Source organism: Protopterus annectens, chromosome 7.part0 (assembly GCF_019279795.1).
Source record: "Protopterus annectens isolate FY-2018-M chromosome 7.part0, PAN1.0, whole genome shotgun sequence".
In the NCBI taxonomy this organism is placed as follows: Eukaryota; Metazoa; Chordata; order Ceratodontiformes; family Protopteridae; genus Protopterus; species Protopterus annectens.
This window is the reverse complement of record NC_056739.1, coordinates 111,692,528-111,710,391: the sequence shown is the minus strand read 5'-3', so window position 1 is coordinate 111,710,391 and position 17,864 is coordinate 111,692,528. Positions and strand designations below refer to the sequence as shown.

The following is a 17,864-nucleotide window of genomic DNA, read 5'->3' as shown; positions in this document are numbered from 1 at the left end:
GGGTACCCGTTAATGCCATAATTGTAGCAGTGGCCACTAAAAATGAACTGGCAGAGCAAAGTTTCTCTGTCCTCCCCCTAACAATGAGTCTAGGACACTAGACAGGTTTGGGAAGTGTGTCTGTGCTTCAGCGACTTTCGCTCTTAGGTCACTGAATTATTTGGCACATTTAATGAGACATCAGAGAGATTTGAACAAAGTACTTTCCAAATCCCTGTCTGGGACCATATCCTCTGAGGTAGAGAGTATTGTTTCCTAACAGTTGGCTACCTTTCAGTCTATTTCAAAGTTTTCCATGAGGCTTATCTCCCATGTGGCTGTAGGTATCTCACGGGTGGCAGGTTTGGGCCTATATCACTTCACTGAATGGCTATTCAGCAAATAGCCATTTGTTGAAAACCTATTTAGCAAAGCCGCTCTTCATCGAACAGCAAATTTTAAGTAGGCAAACAAGCGGTTGGCCTACCGAGCAACCACAAAAAAAATAAAATAAAATTTAAAACCTGCCAAGGTTGGTGGGCTGCACCCCCACCTCCCTAACTAAATATACCAACTCTGAGATCGCACTACATTGGGGAAAAGGTCAAATTCCAGTCGGTGGCCAACCTCTGGTTTGCCCTAGTTAAAATTCCCCATTTGATGAAGAGCAGCTTCACTAAATAGATGTTCAATTAATGGCTATTGGCTGAATAGCCATTTGATGACATATTATAGACCCAGTGGGTTCAGGCATTTCCATTAGGAGACATGCTGGATGTGCTTATGTGATTTTGTGGAACCATTCAAATCTTCTTTCGTCAATGCTTCTTTTGACGGAACCTCCTTGTCTGTCCCGAAAATGAAAATCACACACTCTAGGTGCGAGCAGGAAGGAAAAACCCTGTCTGCTGTGGGTGTATGTTTTTTGACACCTCAATGAACCTTTTCTAGGAGCCAACAAGATGGATGAAAATGTAGTTCAAAAAATCCCAGGTTCCTTTCAAGATCCACATAGAGACAGTTTCCCCAGGGCCAAAGGGAAGATACCCTCCCTGTGGCAGAGGTGGTCTGCCTAATCAGGAATCAAGGGATACATTCTCTGGCAGATCCTATCAGCGCTCCTGAAAGGAGGCTTAACTGTTCATCTGTGGAAGCAGTCGGGGGTCATCTGTCCCTGCAGCAGAGGGCCTGGCTAGATATCACAAAAGATTCATAGGTGCAGAGGATTATGTCCAGAGGTTACCATTTCCCCAACTCCCACCATCAGTTTCAAAGAGAATCCCTGATGTTTCACTCAGTCAGAGGGAAGCAACAGCACTAGAAATAAAAAGCTGCTTGAAAAAAGTCATCCAAGAGGTCCTCCCAGACCAGAGAGAGTCCAGAACTTATTCCGGATTCTTTTAATGCCAAAAAAGACATTAGACTTGAGATCAGTTTTGGAGCTCAGCAAATTAAATCAATTAGTTCAGTAGACAAAGTTCCAGACGGTCATGGTTCAGTCCATTCTGCCATTTCTGCACAAGGACTACTGGATATGCTCAGTAGATCTTCAGGATGCATACTATGACATCAAAATGAACAGACCTTCCAGAAGATAACTACGCTTCCAGCTGGAAGCCAGTCATTACCAATTCAGGGCACTTCCTTTTGGTCTCACCAGAGCCCCCAGAATGTTTACAAAATGCATGGCATTAGTTGTAGCTCACTTGAGACTACAGGGATTCTGAGTGTTTCCATATCTGGATAACTGGCTCCAGACTGTTCAGACCAGGCATCAACTAATTCAAGCACAGAACTACTTACTCCATATGTGGATTTCTGTCAGTTACAACAAATCTTAACCCATTCCAACTCAGACTCTAAAATTCATTGGTGCTCTATTCAATATGGTCACTCAAATAGCTTGTCTCCCTCTGTCTGATATTCAAACAATTCAGTTCCAGGTCAAAAAGATCATTCAGAGTTCATCTGTTTTAGCCTGTCTGACACTCCAAGCATTGGGATCTATGTCAGCAGCAATTACCTCTGTACTGCTGGCAAGTTTTCATATGAGAATCTTTCAATGGACTCTTGCAACTCAATGGTCTATTCTCCAACAACCAGTGTCCAATCAAGTCAAAATAACTCAAGCTTCCAAAAATTACCTTCTCTAGTGGATCCACTCCAGTCAAATACAAGAAGCCCATCCCTTTGTTCTCCCTCAACCCAAGGCCACATTGACAGTGGATACTTCTAAAATTGGGTGTGGGGGGGGAGGGCACTTCTTGTGAATAATGGTCCAGGGCATATGGTCCCCCGAAGAGGGAGATGAGAGCTATCCGCTTAGCATTGCAGACCTTCCAAGACACTCTCCCAACTGGGACTATTGCATTTCAGACAGAAAATATGTCAGTAGTCTGGCATATCAACAAGCAAGGGGGAATCAGATCTTACCCTCTTTGTTGAGAAGCTATGAGAATATGGCAATGGGCAATCTCATCCAATCACTTTCTGATAGCAATGCACATCCTGGAGAAGTCCAACATGAGTGCAGGCAAGTTAAGCAGGTCTCTTCTGATGCCTTACAAGTGAATGTGACAGAGAGGATTTTCCATCAATGGGGCCAACTATGCTGCAACCTTTTTGCATCTCCCCTCAACAACAAGTACAGCAGGTTCTTTGCCCTGATCCCCCCACTGGGGTAGTCACCGAAGGATGCTGTACTTTGTGATTGGCCCCCCGGTCCCCTTTATGTCACTCACCCATTACCTCTCATCCACAAATTTCTCCAGAAGGCATCTTGATTGAAGAGCACAGTTATCCTCACTGCTCTGTACTGGCCTCATCCTATTTGTTTTTCTTTCCTTTGGCCTCATCTCTTACATCCACGGTGGATTCTGGATCCAATTCCAGACCTGTTGTCTCACCTGACAACATGATTTATCTGGACATGTCAGGCCTCAAGTTGACCGCATGGTTTCTCCAGTTCTGTTGATTGCTAGACAGCCTAGGCTCTCCTCCCCTGTATGCCACATTCTGTTATCATCTCACAAAGCTTCCACTAGAAAAGTTTATAAAAGCAAATGGAAATTATTTGTTTTTTGGGAACACAAAAAGAATTTAGATCCATTCTCAGCGTCAGTTTCTAAAGTTGTTAAATGTTTAGCTACAATTTTCAATGAGGAAGCTAGCTCTTCCACTGTAAGAGTACAATTAGCAGCCATTTTTAACTTTCTTAGGAATAAATAGTTCTATGTTAGCTTCATCCAAGCTTTGCAAAACTTTAATCAGAGAAACCTATTTACTTAGGCCCCTTTTAAAGGATCCTACTCCCCCTTGAGATTTAAATATTGTTCTTTGGGCCTTGACCCAACCCCCCCTTCGAGCCATTAGCCAAATCTGAACTAAAATGTTTGACCTGGAACACTGATTTCCTAGTTGCTTTTACTTCTGCCAGAAGAGTGTCTAAACTTCAGGCTCCGTCTTCGAAACCTTATTTAATTTTTCACAAGGGTTTCTTTACGGACCAGTCCTTCCTTTCTACCTAAGGTAGTGTCAGAATCCAGTATTAATCAGGTCATCAACCTTCCAGTCTTCTTTCCAAATTTCTCAAACAAAGAAGAATAATATGTTATACCTTTTAGATGTTAACACACAGTTACATTTCTGCCTCCACAGAAGCAAAGATTTGGGGAAATCCAAACAATTATTTGTTTCCTTTTTGGATTCAAAATTAGGCAAACCAGTTTCTAAAGTGACACTGGCTAAATGGTTGACTGATTGTATTAACTTTGTTTATGAAAAATCAGGCTTGTCTTTACCAAAACCACCAAAAACCCATTCCACTAGGTCTATGGCAACTTCCTCAGTCTTTTTGTCAAGAATTTCCTTGGATGGAATTTGTGCAGCTGCAGTCTGGGGTAATCAAACCATTATTTTTCATTACAAATTGGATCTGACCTCTAGGGGAAGAGCAGCCTTTGGGTCAGCTTTGCTCAAGAATATCCTTCCTTATAACTAAGTGTGCACTGTTCTTTGTTCTAATGTTTAGGTGAGGTGGTGCAAGACAAATCAAAAGAATGACTGTCTTCTGCCACCATAATTGCATTTAAGAATTCTTAGTGGTCTGGTAGCTTAACTAAGGTTAAGGCTGCAAGCTGTTAACAAGCTATTTTATGTAGTCCTGAGTTTGAGTCACTGTATTTCTACTTTCAAATTGAGTATCTCAGGGAAAGTTACTAAACCAGAGAGGAGTCCCAGATTGCTCCTGAAAAGGGGGCATTTATATAGTGGACCTGCCCGATTAACAAATTAAGTAAAATTCAGTGAATATTTGGCATCAGTCACCATAACAGTGCAGGCATATGTTTCTCAGCCTCAGTTATCACAGGTATATCAGATGTCTCTGTCAGAAAAGGTACCGGAATCCCTGCACTTTTCAAAGAATCTTCTTTTTCTTTTCCAAATTCACAAATAGGTTCAGCATCTGTTTTTCTTGCTTTGATTTGAAGAACATGTCTCCACAGAGATGAACCATGATCCAGTATACATTAAAGATCCTCAGTAACTTTCAGTTATGCTAGGAATCCATTTAGTGCCATAACAGCATCACCAAGTGCACCATTTTTCAGCTTTGCATGATTTTGAAGGTCTGTTTCAGAGCCGTTTGCTTTCTGTGCATTATTGCTTTGAAATCTGACAAAAACAAATCAAATGGGGGGTCTCAGCCCGCTTGCTGCATGCATTTTTGAGGAATATCAACTTGTCATCATTTATTCATTTTCCAGTACTCAGTTTATGCAATTCAGTCTCATAGAGAAGCCAGACCATATTCAGACATTAATTTTGAATAAGGTATCAGTCCCGTGAAGGATACACACACACACACACACACACACACACACACACACACACACACACACACACACACACACACACACACACTCACGCACACTTATTAACTCATACACCTCATGTACACCTACAGGTAACTTTGTGGCTCAGTGATTCACCTATAGTGTGTCTTTGGAATATAGCATAATGGTTAAGGTATTTTCCTCACAGACACAAGGTACAGGGTTTGAGTCTCACCTTTGAAAGGGAAATTGGTTAAGCTTAAAACAGCCCACAAGGGTTGCTAGACTAGTACTTACCTATGAACTGGAGAACTTGTTGAAACCAGGTGGCCAGAGGAATGATGTATAGACTGCAAGGAGAGGACACCCCAATCAAGAATGAACTACATAACTATGAGCTGTGATACAGCAATATTAGCTGCTCTAACTACAACAACCTCTGATGAGCAAGTCTGTAACTAAACAAAAACTATTACAGCCTTTGTTTCATAGTCATATGTTTCATGTTCTTCATCCTTTCTAACCCTCTGTGCCAGACCATTGGGTTTAGCATAAATTGGTGCAGTACATAGTTACATGATGAATATCAATTTTTTTCATAATAGTCAGTAAACTCCATGAGTACCAATTATTTTCATTAAGTCTTTAAATTCCATATAAGTGAAATCCATTGTCAGATACTATTTTTTCTGGAATGCAGTATATGTTAACACCTTGCCTCATTTTTTCAGTGCATGCACGAGAATTAGCATAGTTCTTTACACAGAAATCCATTCACTTCGAATGAGTACCAGAAGCACATTTCCAAGTGACAAGCCACCATTGTCTATATGCTCAGTACACCATGACTTTTCAGCCATTTTCAAAAATGAAAAGATAAAGTCAGTGGTGATTCGCTGTTTTCTTGACATTCATCATAGATCTTTACTTCCTTTTCCACGTGCTTTTCAGGCTGTCATACCAGTGATCAGCCTAATGTTTCATTCCTGATATTTCAGAGTGTGCTTGGTAACTTTTTCGGAATTACAGAATGGTCTTTTGGAGTGAGAATACCTCTAGTCCACCCCCTCTCCCCAGAGAAGGGGGTAGTCATTGCATGGCATATTTGTCTGTCCACCGTGATTTGTTTATTTGCTGAAACAGATTCAGATCTCTGGTTCTAGTGTTTATAGGACTGCTTGCATGTGCAGAAATAAGAGGTGTTGGAATGACAGATCCCTAGTGGCCTGAAATGCAACACACAGATAACCCCAAAGGAGTCTTTAGCACAATGAATACATTGATGAGATCTCCAGCCTCACTTGACAACTCTTTAGTCCCCTGATATATTTTGTCAGGAACCTTTGGATTCTGCCCAGTTGCTTGATGTGTTTAGTAAGATACAGCCCAAAGGGGGGCATTGCATTCTATGATGGGCCTCATCAGTCTGACAGTGAAGAGGGGTCAGGACTGCTTTGGAACTAGAGGAAATACCCTGTTCAGTGTTGATCACTATTGCAACATGATGGACAAAGGAGAGTGAATTATCAACCCATATTCCAAGATCTCTCACAACATCTTTGTTTTGGAGTGGGGTATTTTTATACTGTAAGCTTGGTTGAAGGTTTGTTTATCAAATGCAAGAATATTGTATTTTTTAGCATTTTAGTTTTAATTAATTTTCAGCTACACCACTGATTAACATGCGTAAGTTCATTTTATTGCTACTGCATATCAGATGGGTATTCAAGTACAACAGCCAGTTTGCAATCATTGGCAAACATTACCCAAAGTTCCTGATTTTTGATATGGAAAGCACAGAAGTATATGCCTAATAACAAAGATCCCAGCATGGAACCCTGTGTTATCTCACTGGTTATTTTCCTGCTCTCTGAGTTTGTACCTGCCCGACTCACGCTGTGGGTTGTGTCTCTCAGCCAATTAGCTGTCCATCTCTGTACATAGAGATTCATTTGGAGCGCATTTAGCTTGTTGATAATGCTGGCATATGGTGTACTATCAAATACGTTGAAGAGGTCAGGATATGCTGTATGGACAGTGTGACTACTATCCAAGGTTACATTACCATCCCTCCAAAAATACAAGCTTCATTATACATGATCTACTGTTAACAAAGCCAAACTGCTGGAAGTCAGGTCTTATAAGATTGTTTTTTTATATATCTTAGTTTATCAGGTTTATGACCCATTCCATGGCCTTGCAGATGAGGCTTATCAAGTTGATGATTGGTTTGTATTCCCGGAGTATGGGTGGGGACAACCTTGTGAAAAGGCATTACAATGTCTGTATGCCAAATCCTGGGGACAAACCAGAGAACAAGTTCAGGTTAATAGCTATAGGAGTGGGTTAAGCAGTGCATGTTCAGTGTTATCCAGCAAGAAGTCTAGTATGTTATCAGGTACCATTGATGACTTTTTTTTTTTGCTTGGGAAAGTGATTTTAACAAATGCTCCTTTATGGTTATAGGGTTTTTTTCTCTAGCATGGCTTTGGAACTCCTTGCCACCTCTCATCCGCACCACCCCTAATCACTCTACCTTTAAAACCTTGTTTCATTCCCATCTCATATCCCTCTGGGAATGTTCCTGCTCTCATCCTACATAACTACATTCTAGGCTACCATTACCCTCACCCCCCTTTCTTTCCATCCCCCTTTCACTCCTCATACACCACTTCTTCTTACTATTCTCTCTTTTTTTACTTGACAACTAATCTCTTCAAATCCCCTGTATACTCTGCTATAACTCTAATATGATACCTATGCAAAGCTCCTTCACCTCTGCTTTAGATTTACCACTGTATGAATTAAGCCATTTTGTAAATACTTACTGATGTGTTGTTTTTTACCTTTTCTTTTGTAAATTGTATACTGTATTACTCATTTTTATTGATTTGTCTAAATTGTATAATGTTCTTACGGAACTTTTCTCCCCGGGACTTTATTGAAAACAGGCTCTTCTCGGGCCAATGGACTATCCTGGTAAACAAACTGTAAAATAAATAAAAAAATAAATAGTTTCTTAGGTAAAGTTAGCATTGAATTTGTTTGCCAGTATATTTGTGATATCCACTGGATCAAAGCAAGTAATGTAATTTTGAATGAGCTCAGAGGCATGTTGGGTTTTGTAACTTCCTCATGTAGGTAATGCAGGATTTATAATTATCCTTAACTTGAAATACCAGCCTAAGTGCAGTGGAAGCCTTAGTTCTCCTGATGGTGTTTTTCAGTACCCTGGATAACCTTTTGATTTTGAATTTAATTTGTGAATCCTGAGTTTTCTATATATTTTGATGAGCTTGTTTTTCTTATTGTATTGTTTATTTATGTAATATGATTACCAGGCTGGTTTGTTTTATTCTTTCCCTTTTACTTTAGTTTTGGTGGGAAGTGACATGTTATATAGTTTACTAGGTGAACATAACTACAATCCATATCCACATTTGAAGGGGGTAGCTATAGTTGAACTTAAGAGACTTCATCACAGACTTGTAGGAAATTTGTACATTTGAAGTCTTTGAATATTGTGATATTTAACTTTGCCGGTTTTGGGGTTTTGAATAAGTAGGTTACCAGTTTGCGATCAGACTTAACCAAGGGTACAGATGTAGGATAGCCATATAGCTACCACATTTGTATGGACCACGTCAGAAACATCTTGACCTCTGCTGGGCTCTTTAACTAATCATAAACTTGCAAAGTTTTTGTGTGTAGCCAACATTTGAGGCGTAGGTCTTCCAATTTATCAATGGGTAGTTAAAGTCTCCCAGGATAATGGAACTTTTGTTTATATGAAGTTCATCCAATAAGAAATGGACACAGTTTTGGGGGGAGCCATAAAGAGGGCATTTAAGCTGCTATGATCTGATAGTTTGCTTTATTTAGTTGAACATTAATATATTTAGTTTGTGGGCCTCTGGTAATCTATCTTGAGATAATTGTTTTGTAACAAATATGGATCCTGTATCAGTCTGCCACAGTTTCCACTGGGACTATAGGTTTGGTAGGCACAAAACCCAGGTATAGAGGGGATGCTTTCTGCACTCTTAAATAATGTTTCAACAATAATGCACACATTAATGTGCTCCAAGATCAGGCAATTTGTATTTAGACTTGTAACATTGAGCACTACACTGATATTACTCAGTGCTCTGTTTGTTATGTTTTTTTCTTTTTAGTTTGGAAGATCAGTTAGCTGACTATTTCTAAATAAGGCACTATGGGGGAGCAGTATGAGGAAGCCTTGGAATGAAACGTGCACGCTAAACTTGGCAAAGCAAGTAAGGCTGTGCAGTAGTTCATCCCATGCAAACACATAGTGTATCCCCTTGAATGACACAAGTTACTTAGCCAGTAGTTGAAATTCCCTCATATTTTAACTTGTACCTTGGCATCACTCTTAGCAAAGGTAGGGTTCCTCTCAGTTCTAAAGTCATTCCTGCAGTTGTAACATGCATGGAGAGCTCAGAAGTATCTCTCTCTGCATTTCTCTTAGGTTTTACATATACATGGACCCCCACCATGTCATAGTTGTATTTGTTTGTCTGAAGGATCTTGAAAGCCCTTGATATGCCAGTGATCTTGGCACTAGAAAGACAACTCACAATCACCTTGTTTTTGTCAAGTCTTGTAAAGGTAGGGTGTGCATGTCTTACTATGGAGCCACCATTCACTAGTACATTATTATTAGTGGAGGGTTTAGGCGTACTTAGTTGATTTGTTTTCTTGGTGACTCTGAATCATGGATGTGGCAACATGTGTTGTGGTTATTAATTACTGCAGAGACATGGTCTTGTCTGTCCCTGGATGCTAAGGCAATTACTTTCTACAGCCTCAACGTATGATAATTTTCCACATATTTGTGTGGTGTGCTGTTGGGTGGTCACAGACAGTGATTTCTGTGAGAGTGATGCCTTCATCTTAGTTAAATATTTTTCCATCTCACTCATAGATGATATATGATGGAATAAGTAGTAATCCATTGTCCTTGAGTATCAGGCAGTAATACACCACTGCAGTATAGTAATTGATTTAAGGCTGGTAACTCGAAGACAATCTGGGTGATTTTCCATTTAGTCTAAGAAAGAGAGGACATTTGATGAAATAAGACTTATCTGTACATTTGTGAGTACTTAGGTAGAAGCAGCTTATAGTAACTTAACTTAGTCCTAAATAAAGATGCAGTGCTGCTAATGAGCACTGCTGTGACTAGGCTGGCTTGCTAGAAGTAAAACTTCAGTTGAAATGTCTGCATCTATTAAGTGCAGGGTTACATGGTACTGCAAAACATGCACCTCACAATATAGTCAAGCTAAGAATTTAAATAAAACAATGAAAAAACATCTTATAAGCAGAATTTGGCTCCAGCTAGCTTTCCAGAAACAGCAGCTGGTTATCGTCTCTTACTGAATAGTCTCCACCATCTCCCCGACTGATCACACACCTGACTAAAACTTTGCTGTATCAGTAGCTAAGTTATAAAGAGCAGAAACTGATGAAAAACAGCAGATTAAGGACAAGGGAACAATAAATTAGTTAATGAAATCATTTAGGTGACTGCATAGCATGCCACCACATTTAGCAGTAAAGAAAAGAAAATAAATTATCAAAACTTGTTTAAATGCTACCATGAATGGCAGAAACTGTTAAAACGGAAGGAAAGCAGTAGATTTAACACAATTTGAAAATTCAATTAGGTCACTCTACAAACACAATGCTTCAATTTCAACAAGGAAAACTAAATAAAATAAGTACAACATGTTTAAATAGCACTAAACACTGCAGAATCAATAGCAATAGGTGACAATGTAGGCAGAAAAAATAAGATACTTCACGTTTGGGTTTTACAGTACATGTGCACTATGAGCAGCAAAGCAGTCTTGTTGCAAAACACCAAATAGCTCTTAGCACACTATAGCTGAGCTACGGATTTAAACAAACCAATGAAAAAAATGTTTGTAAACAGCTTTTGGCTCCAACCAATAATGATAACTTTCCCTTAATTGCAGCTACGTATCCTCTCTCACATAACAGTTACTGCTATCTCTCAGACTGCCCACACAGAAGTATTTCGCAGTAAAATGCTTCTCTTCCCAGTATGTACCATTAATCCTCCAGCTGGGTTAGCCTTTTAATAAATGTGATATTACAGAAATACATACAAAATGGATTGAGACATAAAGAATATGGTACAGATTAATTTAGAGTGCTATCAGTCTTCATTCTTTAGGCCTGGATTTAATTCTCTTAATCCTAGTTTGCCTCTTGTGTTTCTAATCAAGTTACTTGACCAGAACTTCTCTCAGAATACTCCTGGAAAGAGGCATTTTGCCTACTACGTTCACCTGGTTAACAAATGAATAAAAATAGAGAGTCGTTTTGTTTCCTCTCTTGATGCTGTAACTGATGTCTACAGGCACGCATAGTTTTACTCTAACAATACCAGACTTCCTTTCTTAATGTATTCTAAACTCTGAAGCTGGGACCAACTGATAGCTGATAGCTGGACAGGGAACAGTGGCAAAAAAAGACAAGAGTAAAGAGGGAAATGGAATAAAGAATACAAATAGTGCTGACAAAAAGTAAGTGAGAAACAGAGCTAAAAAATGGTGCAAAAAGGGAGAGTTACACATATTTGGAATTTATGAATGAGTCTTAATTAAGGGCATAGTAGGGCAATATATTTAAATAGTTTTGGAGCACAGGCATTCAGCCATAAAAATTCCCATCTGACACTACAAGTTTAGTGCTTTTCCCAAGTTAAATGCAGATCTTTATGTCTGTGTGGGTTATTGCTGGGTGCTCCAGTTTCCTCCCACATTCCAGAATTTGTTGTTGTTGTTGAATTAGCATTTCTCCATCATGCTCACAGATGTGCATGCGGTGTAACAGTGAGTGCCTCTGCATGTGTGTGTGTGTGTGTGTGTGTGTGTGTGTGTGTGTGTGTGTGTGTGTGTGTGTGTGTGTGTGTGTGTGTGTGTGTGTGCACGTTTCATAATGGGATGATGCCCCATTCAGGATTACTTCCTCTGCCATAATAGGCTTTGGTTTCACTAGTGCCCTGAACTGAATTAAAAAGGTAATTAGACAATAAATTAATTAAAATTGGTATATGGTTTAGAGAGGACAATCAGTATTCTCTCCTTGGAAAATGTCCATACCTACAGGAACATGTTTCTAACCGCTCTGTGTTGCCAAGAGTAGAAAAATCATTCCTTTCCTTTGTATGAAACTTCAGGAATACCAGTTAAAGCTCTGATGCCTTAGTACCCATTGATGAGTGGACACCAAAAAACACAACTGTGCTGCAACGTGTACAGTCCATAATAATGCACCCCTGATTAGCACGATTCCCATAATAATGAAGAGTACTAGCAACATGTGCAAGGATCTACTGTCCCCTATTAAATTGTTAGTAACAGTCTTATTGACCGTCAGATGGTTCCAGGTTACCACACTTACCACAAAGAAGAGTATAGCCACTATAAAGTGGTGATCTGATTAGTAAAGGAAAGTTATTGACAATTACACTTTGTGTGTTTTGAAGTAACTGTGTAGTCTGTAGGAGGCATGTTTCTTGGCATTCAGGTCACTTCACAGAACCTACTCTTGCTCAGGCAGAGGTGACCAAAGTGACTGGATCTACTGCTGATGAAAACAGTAGTTTCAGATAAATTTCTCCAGAGCTGCCACAGCACAGAGGATTCACTTCTTCCTCTACATTGCTTTAATCTTTGGGTTCATTATTTTAGCAGAAAGTGTGTGTTGCATGTATTTTGTTCCAACCCCCCCCCCCCACAACATTTAATGTTAACTTTGTATTTATATCCTATCTTTTTTGATATACATGATAGCACATATGTGTGTTTAAGCAATGCTACACAGTGATGTTGGCGTACACTTTGTATGCTGATTGCTAAGCTTGCATGGAGTAACACAGATGGCTTTTAGAGTGTTTGTTAACTATTGTGACCACTCTTCCATATTTCACTCATTCCCCACACACATATGTGCATGCACACTGTCTCTCTCCATATATACATATATATCTATCTATATATATCTATCTATCTATATATATATATATATATATATATATATATATATATATGGATTCGTCTCATTTCACTGAAAGACCATTTCACTGACACCCATTTCACTGAGACCAAATCACCTAAAATTCATTTCACTGACAAGTAGTACTGTAAGGCAAGTCAAAGATATATGTCCTTTTCCCCACAGTAGTGCGATCCTGGTATTAGTATATATATAGTTAGGGGTGTGTGGGAGGCACAGCACAGCCCCCCCACATTGGGGGTGTTTGGGGACGTAGCCCCCCCCACCTAATTCAGTTTTACCAAATAATGTAAAACAAAAACAGACAATAGAAAACAAAATTAAGTGGGGGGCTATGCCCCCCCACCCGAACTCCTAACTATATATACTAACACCAGGAACGCACTATAGTGGGGAAAAGGACATATCCCTTTGACTTGCTTTAGAGTACTACTTGTCAGTGAAATGAGTTTTAGGTGAAATGAACTTTCAGTGAAATAAACTTTAGGTGATTTGGTCTCAGTGAAATGGGTTTCAGTGAAATGGTCTTTCAGTGAAGTTATACGAATCCATATATATATATATATATATATATATATATATATATATATGTATCTAGGTACACACACCTACACACACACACACACACACACACACACACACACACACACATCACTTGTACTGTACCACTATAGTAGTCTATAATGACTTGACTGATTGTACTGTTGTGTTTGAATGACCCAGATTGTGGCTAAAAAGGGGTCCATTTGGATCGGTTCAGTTGCCTGGTTAATAAATAATAAGTATCACTGACCGTGCTTGTTCTCTAGCTATGTCCACTGTCATATTTCAAATAACATGCACTGATTTAGTAAAGCCAGCTATATTACAGTTTGCTAGCTACATCATACTTGTAGGAAGGTCTTTGACCTGTCAGTATCCCTCCCATTTCTTCTGAGCACTACATGCACATCCAGATTCTGGAACTTGAATATGGCAGTATAAGTATATAAAGTTCATTGCCTCAGCAGTGCTTGTGTTATGCTATCTTGTCCTGCCAAGAATCATACAAAATCATGGTTCTCACTAGTTTAATTGGTCATTACAAAATTAAAAAAAAATTTTCTCACCCTCTATGACAATAAGGCCTGCAACACTCACAGCTTCTCCATATTCATTCCTAGCAAAACACTTGTAAGTGTCTGCATCCTCTGGAGTCACACTTTGTATCTATGAAAAAGAAACAGGACATGTTTACAATAGCATGCAGTGAATAAGTGCTAGGAATGGTGAATCTTTTTTTTTTTTTTTTTTTTTTTGAAAGAGAATAGTTTTTATGATTACTGGATACATATTTTAGTTGTGTGTCTTGCATATTTAGATAAACCATATTGTTATTATCTCATTTTTTCACATTTAATTTATTTTGTTATATAAAGTTTCATTTTAATTTTTATATATTCCATGCATAAGAAGTGACAAAGTTTACTTTTCTACAGATGAGCCATCCAATAATGCTGAATCACATTTGACTCATATATTTACCCTGTATACAACTGCCAGTTTCCACACTATGGTTAAGAAGGAAACAGAAGTAGATTGTGAGGCCTTTCTTCTGTATCACACACACACACACACACACACACACACACACACACACACACACACACACACACACACACACACACACCTATGGACTATTTAGAGACACAAGTCATCCTATTCCATATCTTTGGGATGTAGAAAGGAAAACAGAGCACCCAAAGAGAAAAACATGAGAGCAGACTCTGCAAAGAAGGCACCCCAGCCAAAGAACGAACTGTAGAACCTCTTGCTGTGAAGTGTCAATGATTCTCACTATGCCATTCTGCCAGCCTTATGTACAGTAGACTCTATTAGTTGATTTCTTTTTCTGGTTCTAAGATGTGCAAACATCTGTGCCATCCTTGACTACATGTGACTCCAATGATTGATTTAATTTTAGTATATCGTATGCAAATGTAACTGCACCAGATAACCTTTCATTATACGTTTCTTCATGGTTATAATCCTAGCTAGCTTTCAGCCCTCCTTAGGAAGGTAGTTTTCAGTCATATTTTCCCTAAGCAATGGGCAGCTTAGTCTTTTGGTATAGGCTAATTTCAGTCAGAAATGCAAAACCCAGCTCCCAGAGGTGGAAATAGTCTTAAAGCTCAAAGTCATCGCATTTTGAAAGTTGCATTTCTGATGGTTATTCACTTTTCTTGGTTTCTGTGAAAATTTCATAGAGAAAAGTAATTTTTTCTGACCAGTGGATGATTGAGAACACATACATGCACACGCAGGTGAAGACTAAAGCAGCTGAGGTCACCACTCTTTATAAAAATAATTATTTTATTATTTATAATTAAAAATAAACAGGTTCTTCCTGGTAAAACAAAGTTTTATGCTTTAAGTCTGATATTGCTTGATATCAGTCTCTTGTTATCTCTCGTCTATCTCTGGATTCCTCTGGCAGGAACAACTTCCACCTTCTTCTCCAAGGTCTTTCTTCACAGTGTTGATTCAGTGTTTCTCAGAGCTGTTTCTGTGGATGCCCATTTCCCGTTCATAAAGGGCAAATGCTCCCTGATGGCTTACTTCCACTTCATTTAGACATTTTCCTCCATGTGACTTTTGATCAAATTTTGAACATCACACATTTTACCACAGTTACTTGGATTGTGCAAGCTAATGGTGCACTTTTGGTGTTTTAACTGTTTATCCACTTTAGTATGACCATGGAGTTAGTATATATAAGTTAGGAAATATGGGTATACAGAAGGCTTCTCCTACAAAGATAAATGTTTTTGTGTTTTGTGAGTTACAGTTTTTGGTATTGAAAATCAATAATGCGTGACTCGTATTGTAACGTGACCAAACACAGGGACACCCTCTCTAAATGAGCTTCTGCCAGACTTTTTTTTATTACTGATTAAGCAAGTCTTCTGTTACTAATAGAAGATATATCTTTCTCTTCCTAAAGAGGCAGGAAAAAGCTGACAGAGAAACTTAGTTCTTTAAAAAAAACTAATAACATCTGTGCATTCCACACTTATCTTTTCCTCTTCCCAAATAAACACACATTTCTTCTTATTTTGACTACATATACTGTAGCTAACCTTTAATATGCCTCTATTCCTTACATTCCAGAGAGGATATCAGAACAACCTACTGCTCTTCTTTTCTAGAAAATACTTCTCTCCTTACCTATCCTTTACCAGCTTTCACCACCACTGAATCTCCTACTGTGATGTAACTTCATGTTTCCTTCCTCATTGCTACCACTACCTGACATCTATAAAATACAGATTCCTCCACTTAATTATGCTTCTCTTCAGCTTATCCTCTATTCTTCTCCTCCTTCTGTGCCATATTTCATCCTACCATGTCTCAATAATATCTCTCAACATCTCTCCAACTCGGTCCCAACCACCTATCCATTGCACCAAACCTATTTAATATTGCCCCTCACCTTTATTCCAAATATAGGCTGATTAATTGCACTTCAACTCAAACCAAAACAAAATTAAGGGCAAGACTCCTTTCCAAAAACAAGTATGCAGAATTCCTCAATATACTAAAATCCTTCTAGGAGGAGATATATACCCTAATCCTGGCACCACCTATCATGATGAGCGCAAAGATAATTCTCTCCCACACACTTCTGTAACTCAGCAACAGCCAATCCTCAACCCTGGTGATCTAATTCTTGCTGCAATAAATGTTAGAAGTATAAGAAATAAAACTGCTGAACTACATGCCTGTATTACCCAATAAAAGCCTGTTGTTCTCGCTATAACTGAAACTTGGCTTAAACCCAGCATGAATGACTCCGAAGTTATACCTCCTGACAATAATATCATCCAGATTGACCATATAAAGAGGAAAGGTGGTAGGTATTGCTGTAATATTTCGCAATACCTACCACATTTCCCCTTACAGCACACCAACACCAAACTTCAGTTCAACAGAGCTTCTTATTGCTTTCCTCAAAATAAACAGTTACAACCTATTACTGTCCTTTATATACTTCCTGGCGACAATGCAGGTATGCTGAAAGTTATCCTATATTGGATATCCACAACTTGTGCATAAGAAAAAAATATTACTAGATGGCATGAATGTCAATTGGTTGGACGTAAATTCTAACTCCCCTACATCTAGCATGGACATATGTTGTTTCGCACAACTAACTAATAGCCCCACACATTATAGCAAGACATCAAATTCTCTATTAGATTGGATCCTATTATCAGACCCTAGCAAATACTCCACCACAGGTACAATGTCAGACTCTGTCAGTGATCATATCCCAGTCTACATGGCTAGACTTCTCACATATCCAGTTGAACAACATATTTGCAAAATAACATTTAACCTTTACAAACTTAACCCAGAAATATTCATTACTACACTATCATCTATTAACTGGAACTTCCTAAACAACCTCCCCTCAGATGATGCTGTAATTGAATTCAATACAACTTTTCTAAATATCCTAAATAGCCTTGTACCTCCTAGAAGGAAGTGACTGAAAACAAATAGTGCAATTTTACTTTCCAAAAATAGTAGAATAGTAATACAGGACAGAGAAAAAGCATGTAAAGAATGGCAAAAATATAAAATGCATCAATATCTTGAAAACTTCAGAATGCTTCGTAATTGTACTTAAAAGCAAATAAATGAAGACAAAAGCGATACTTCAATAACTTTCAGAATAATGCTAAACACAACCCTAAACAATTTTGAACATCCACTAAAGAAATCTTTTTAATCCCAGCCAAAAATGTTATAGATAGTATAGTTTCTCTAACCAAGGATTCCTCAACATCTAATCCCAACACTACCCAACAGGCACATATCATCACATCCACTTTCACCTTCAAACCTGTGCCACATCCTATAAAAAACTTCTCTTACACAAACTTAAACCATGCTGTTCTTCAGCTGATGACCTTACAAGTGAGTACCTAAAAA

At 38.7% G+C, this 17,864-nt stretch overlaps 1 protein-coding gene across 2 annotated transcripts in view; it reads right to left on the bottom strand.

Annotated features, from left to right (window-relative positions):
* The window catches only part of IGFN1 (immunoglobulin like and fibronectin type III domain containing 1), an 877,552-nt gene that overhangs the window by 742,980 nt on the left and 116,708 nt on the right, over positions 1–17,864 (bottom strand). For both annotated transcript variants that reach the window (XM_044076544.1, XM_044076545.1), the window contains exon 5: positions 13,997–14,096. In XM_044076544.1, the coding sequence (XP_043932479.1) occupies positions 13,997–14,096 (100 nt within the window). The remainder of the gene's footprint in view (positions 1–13,996; positions 14,097–17,864) is intronic.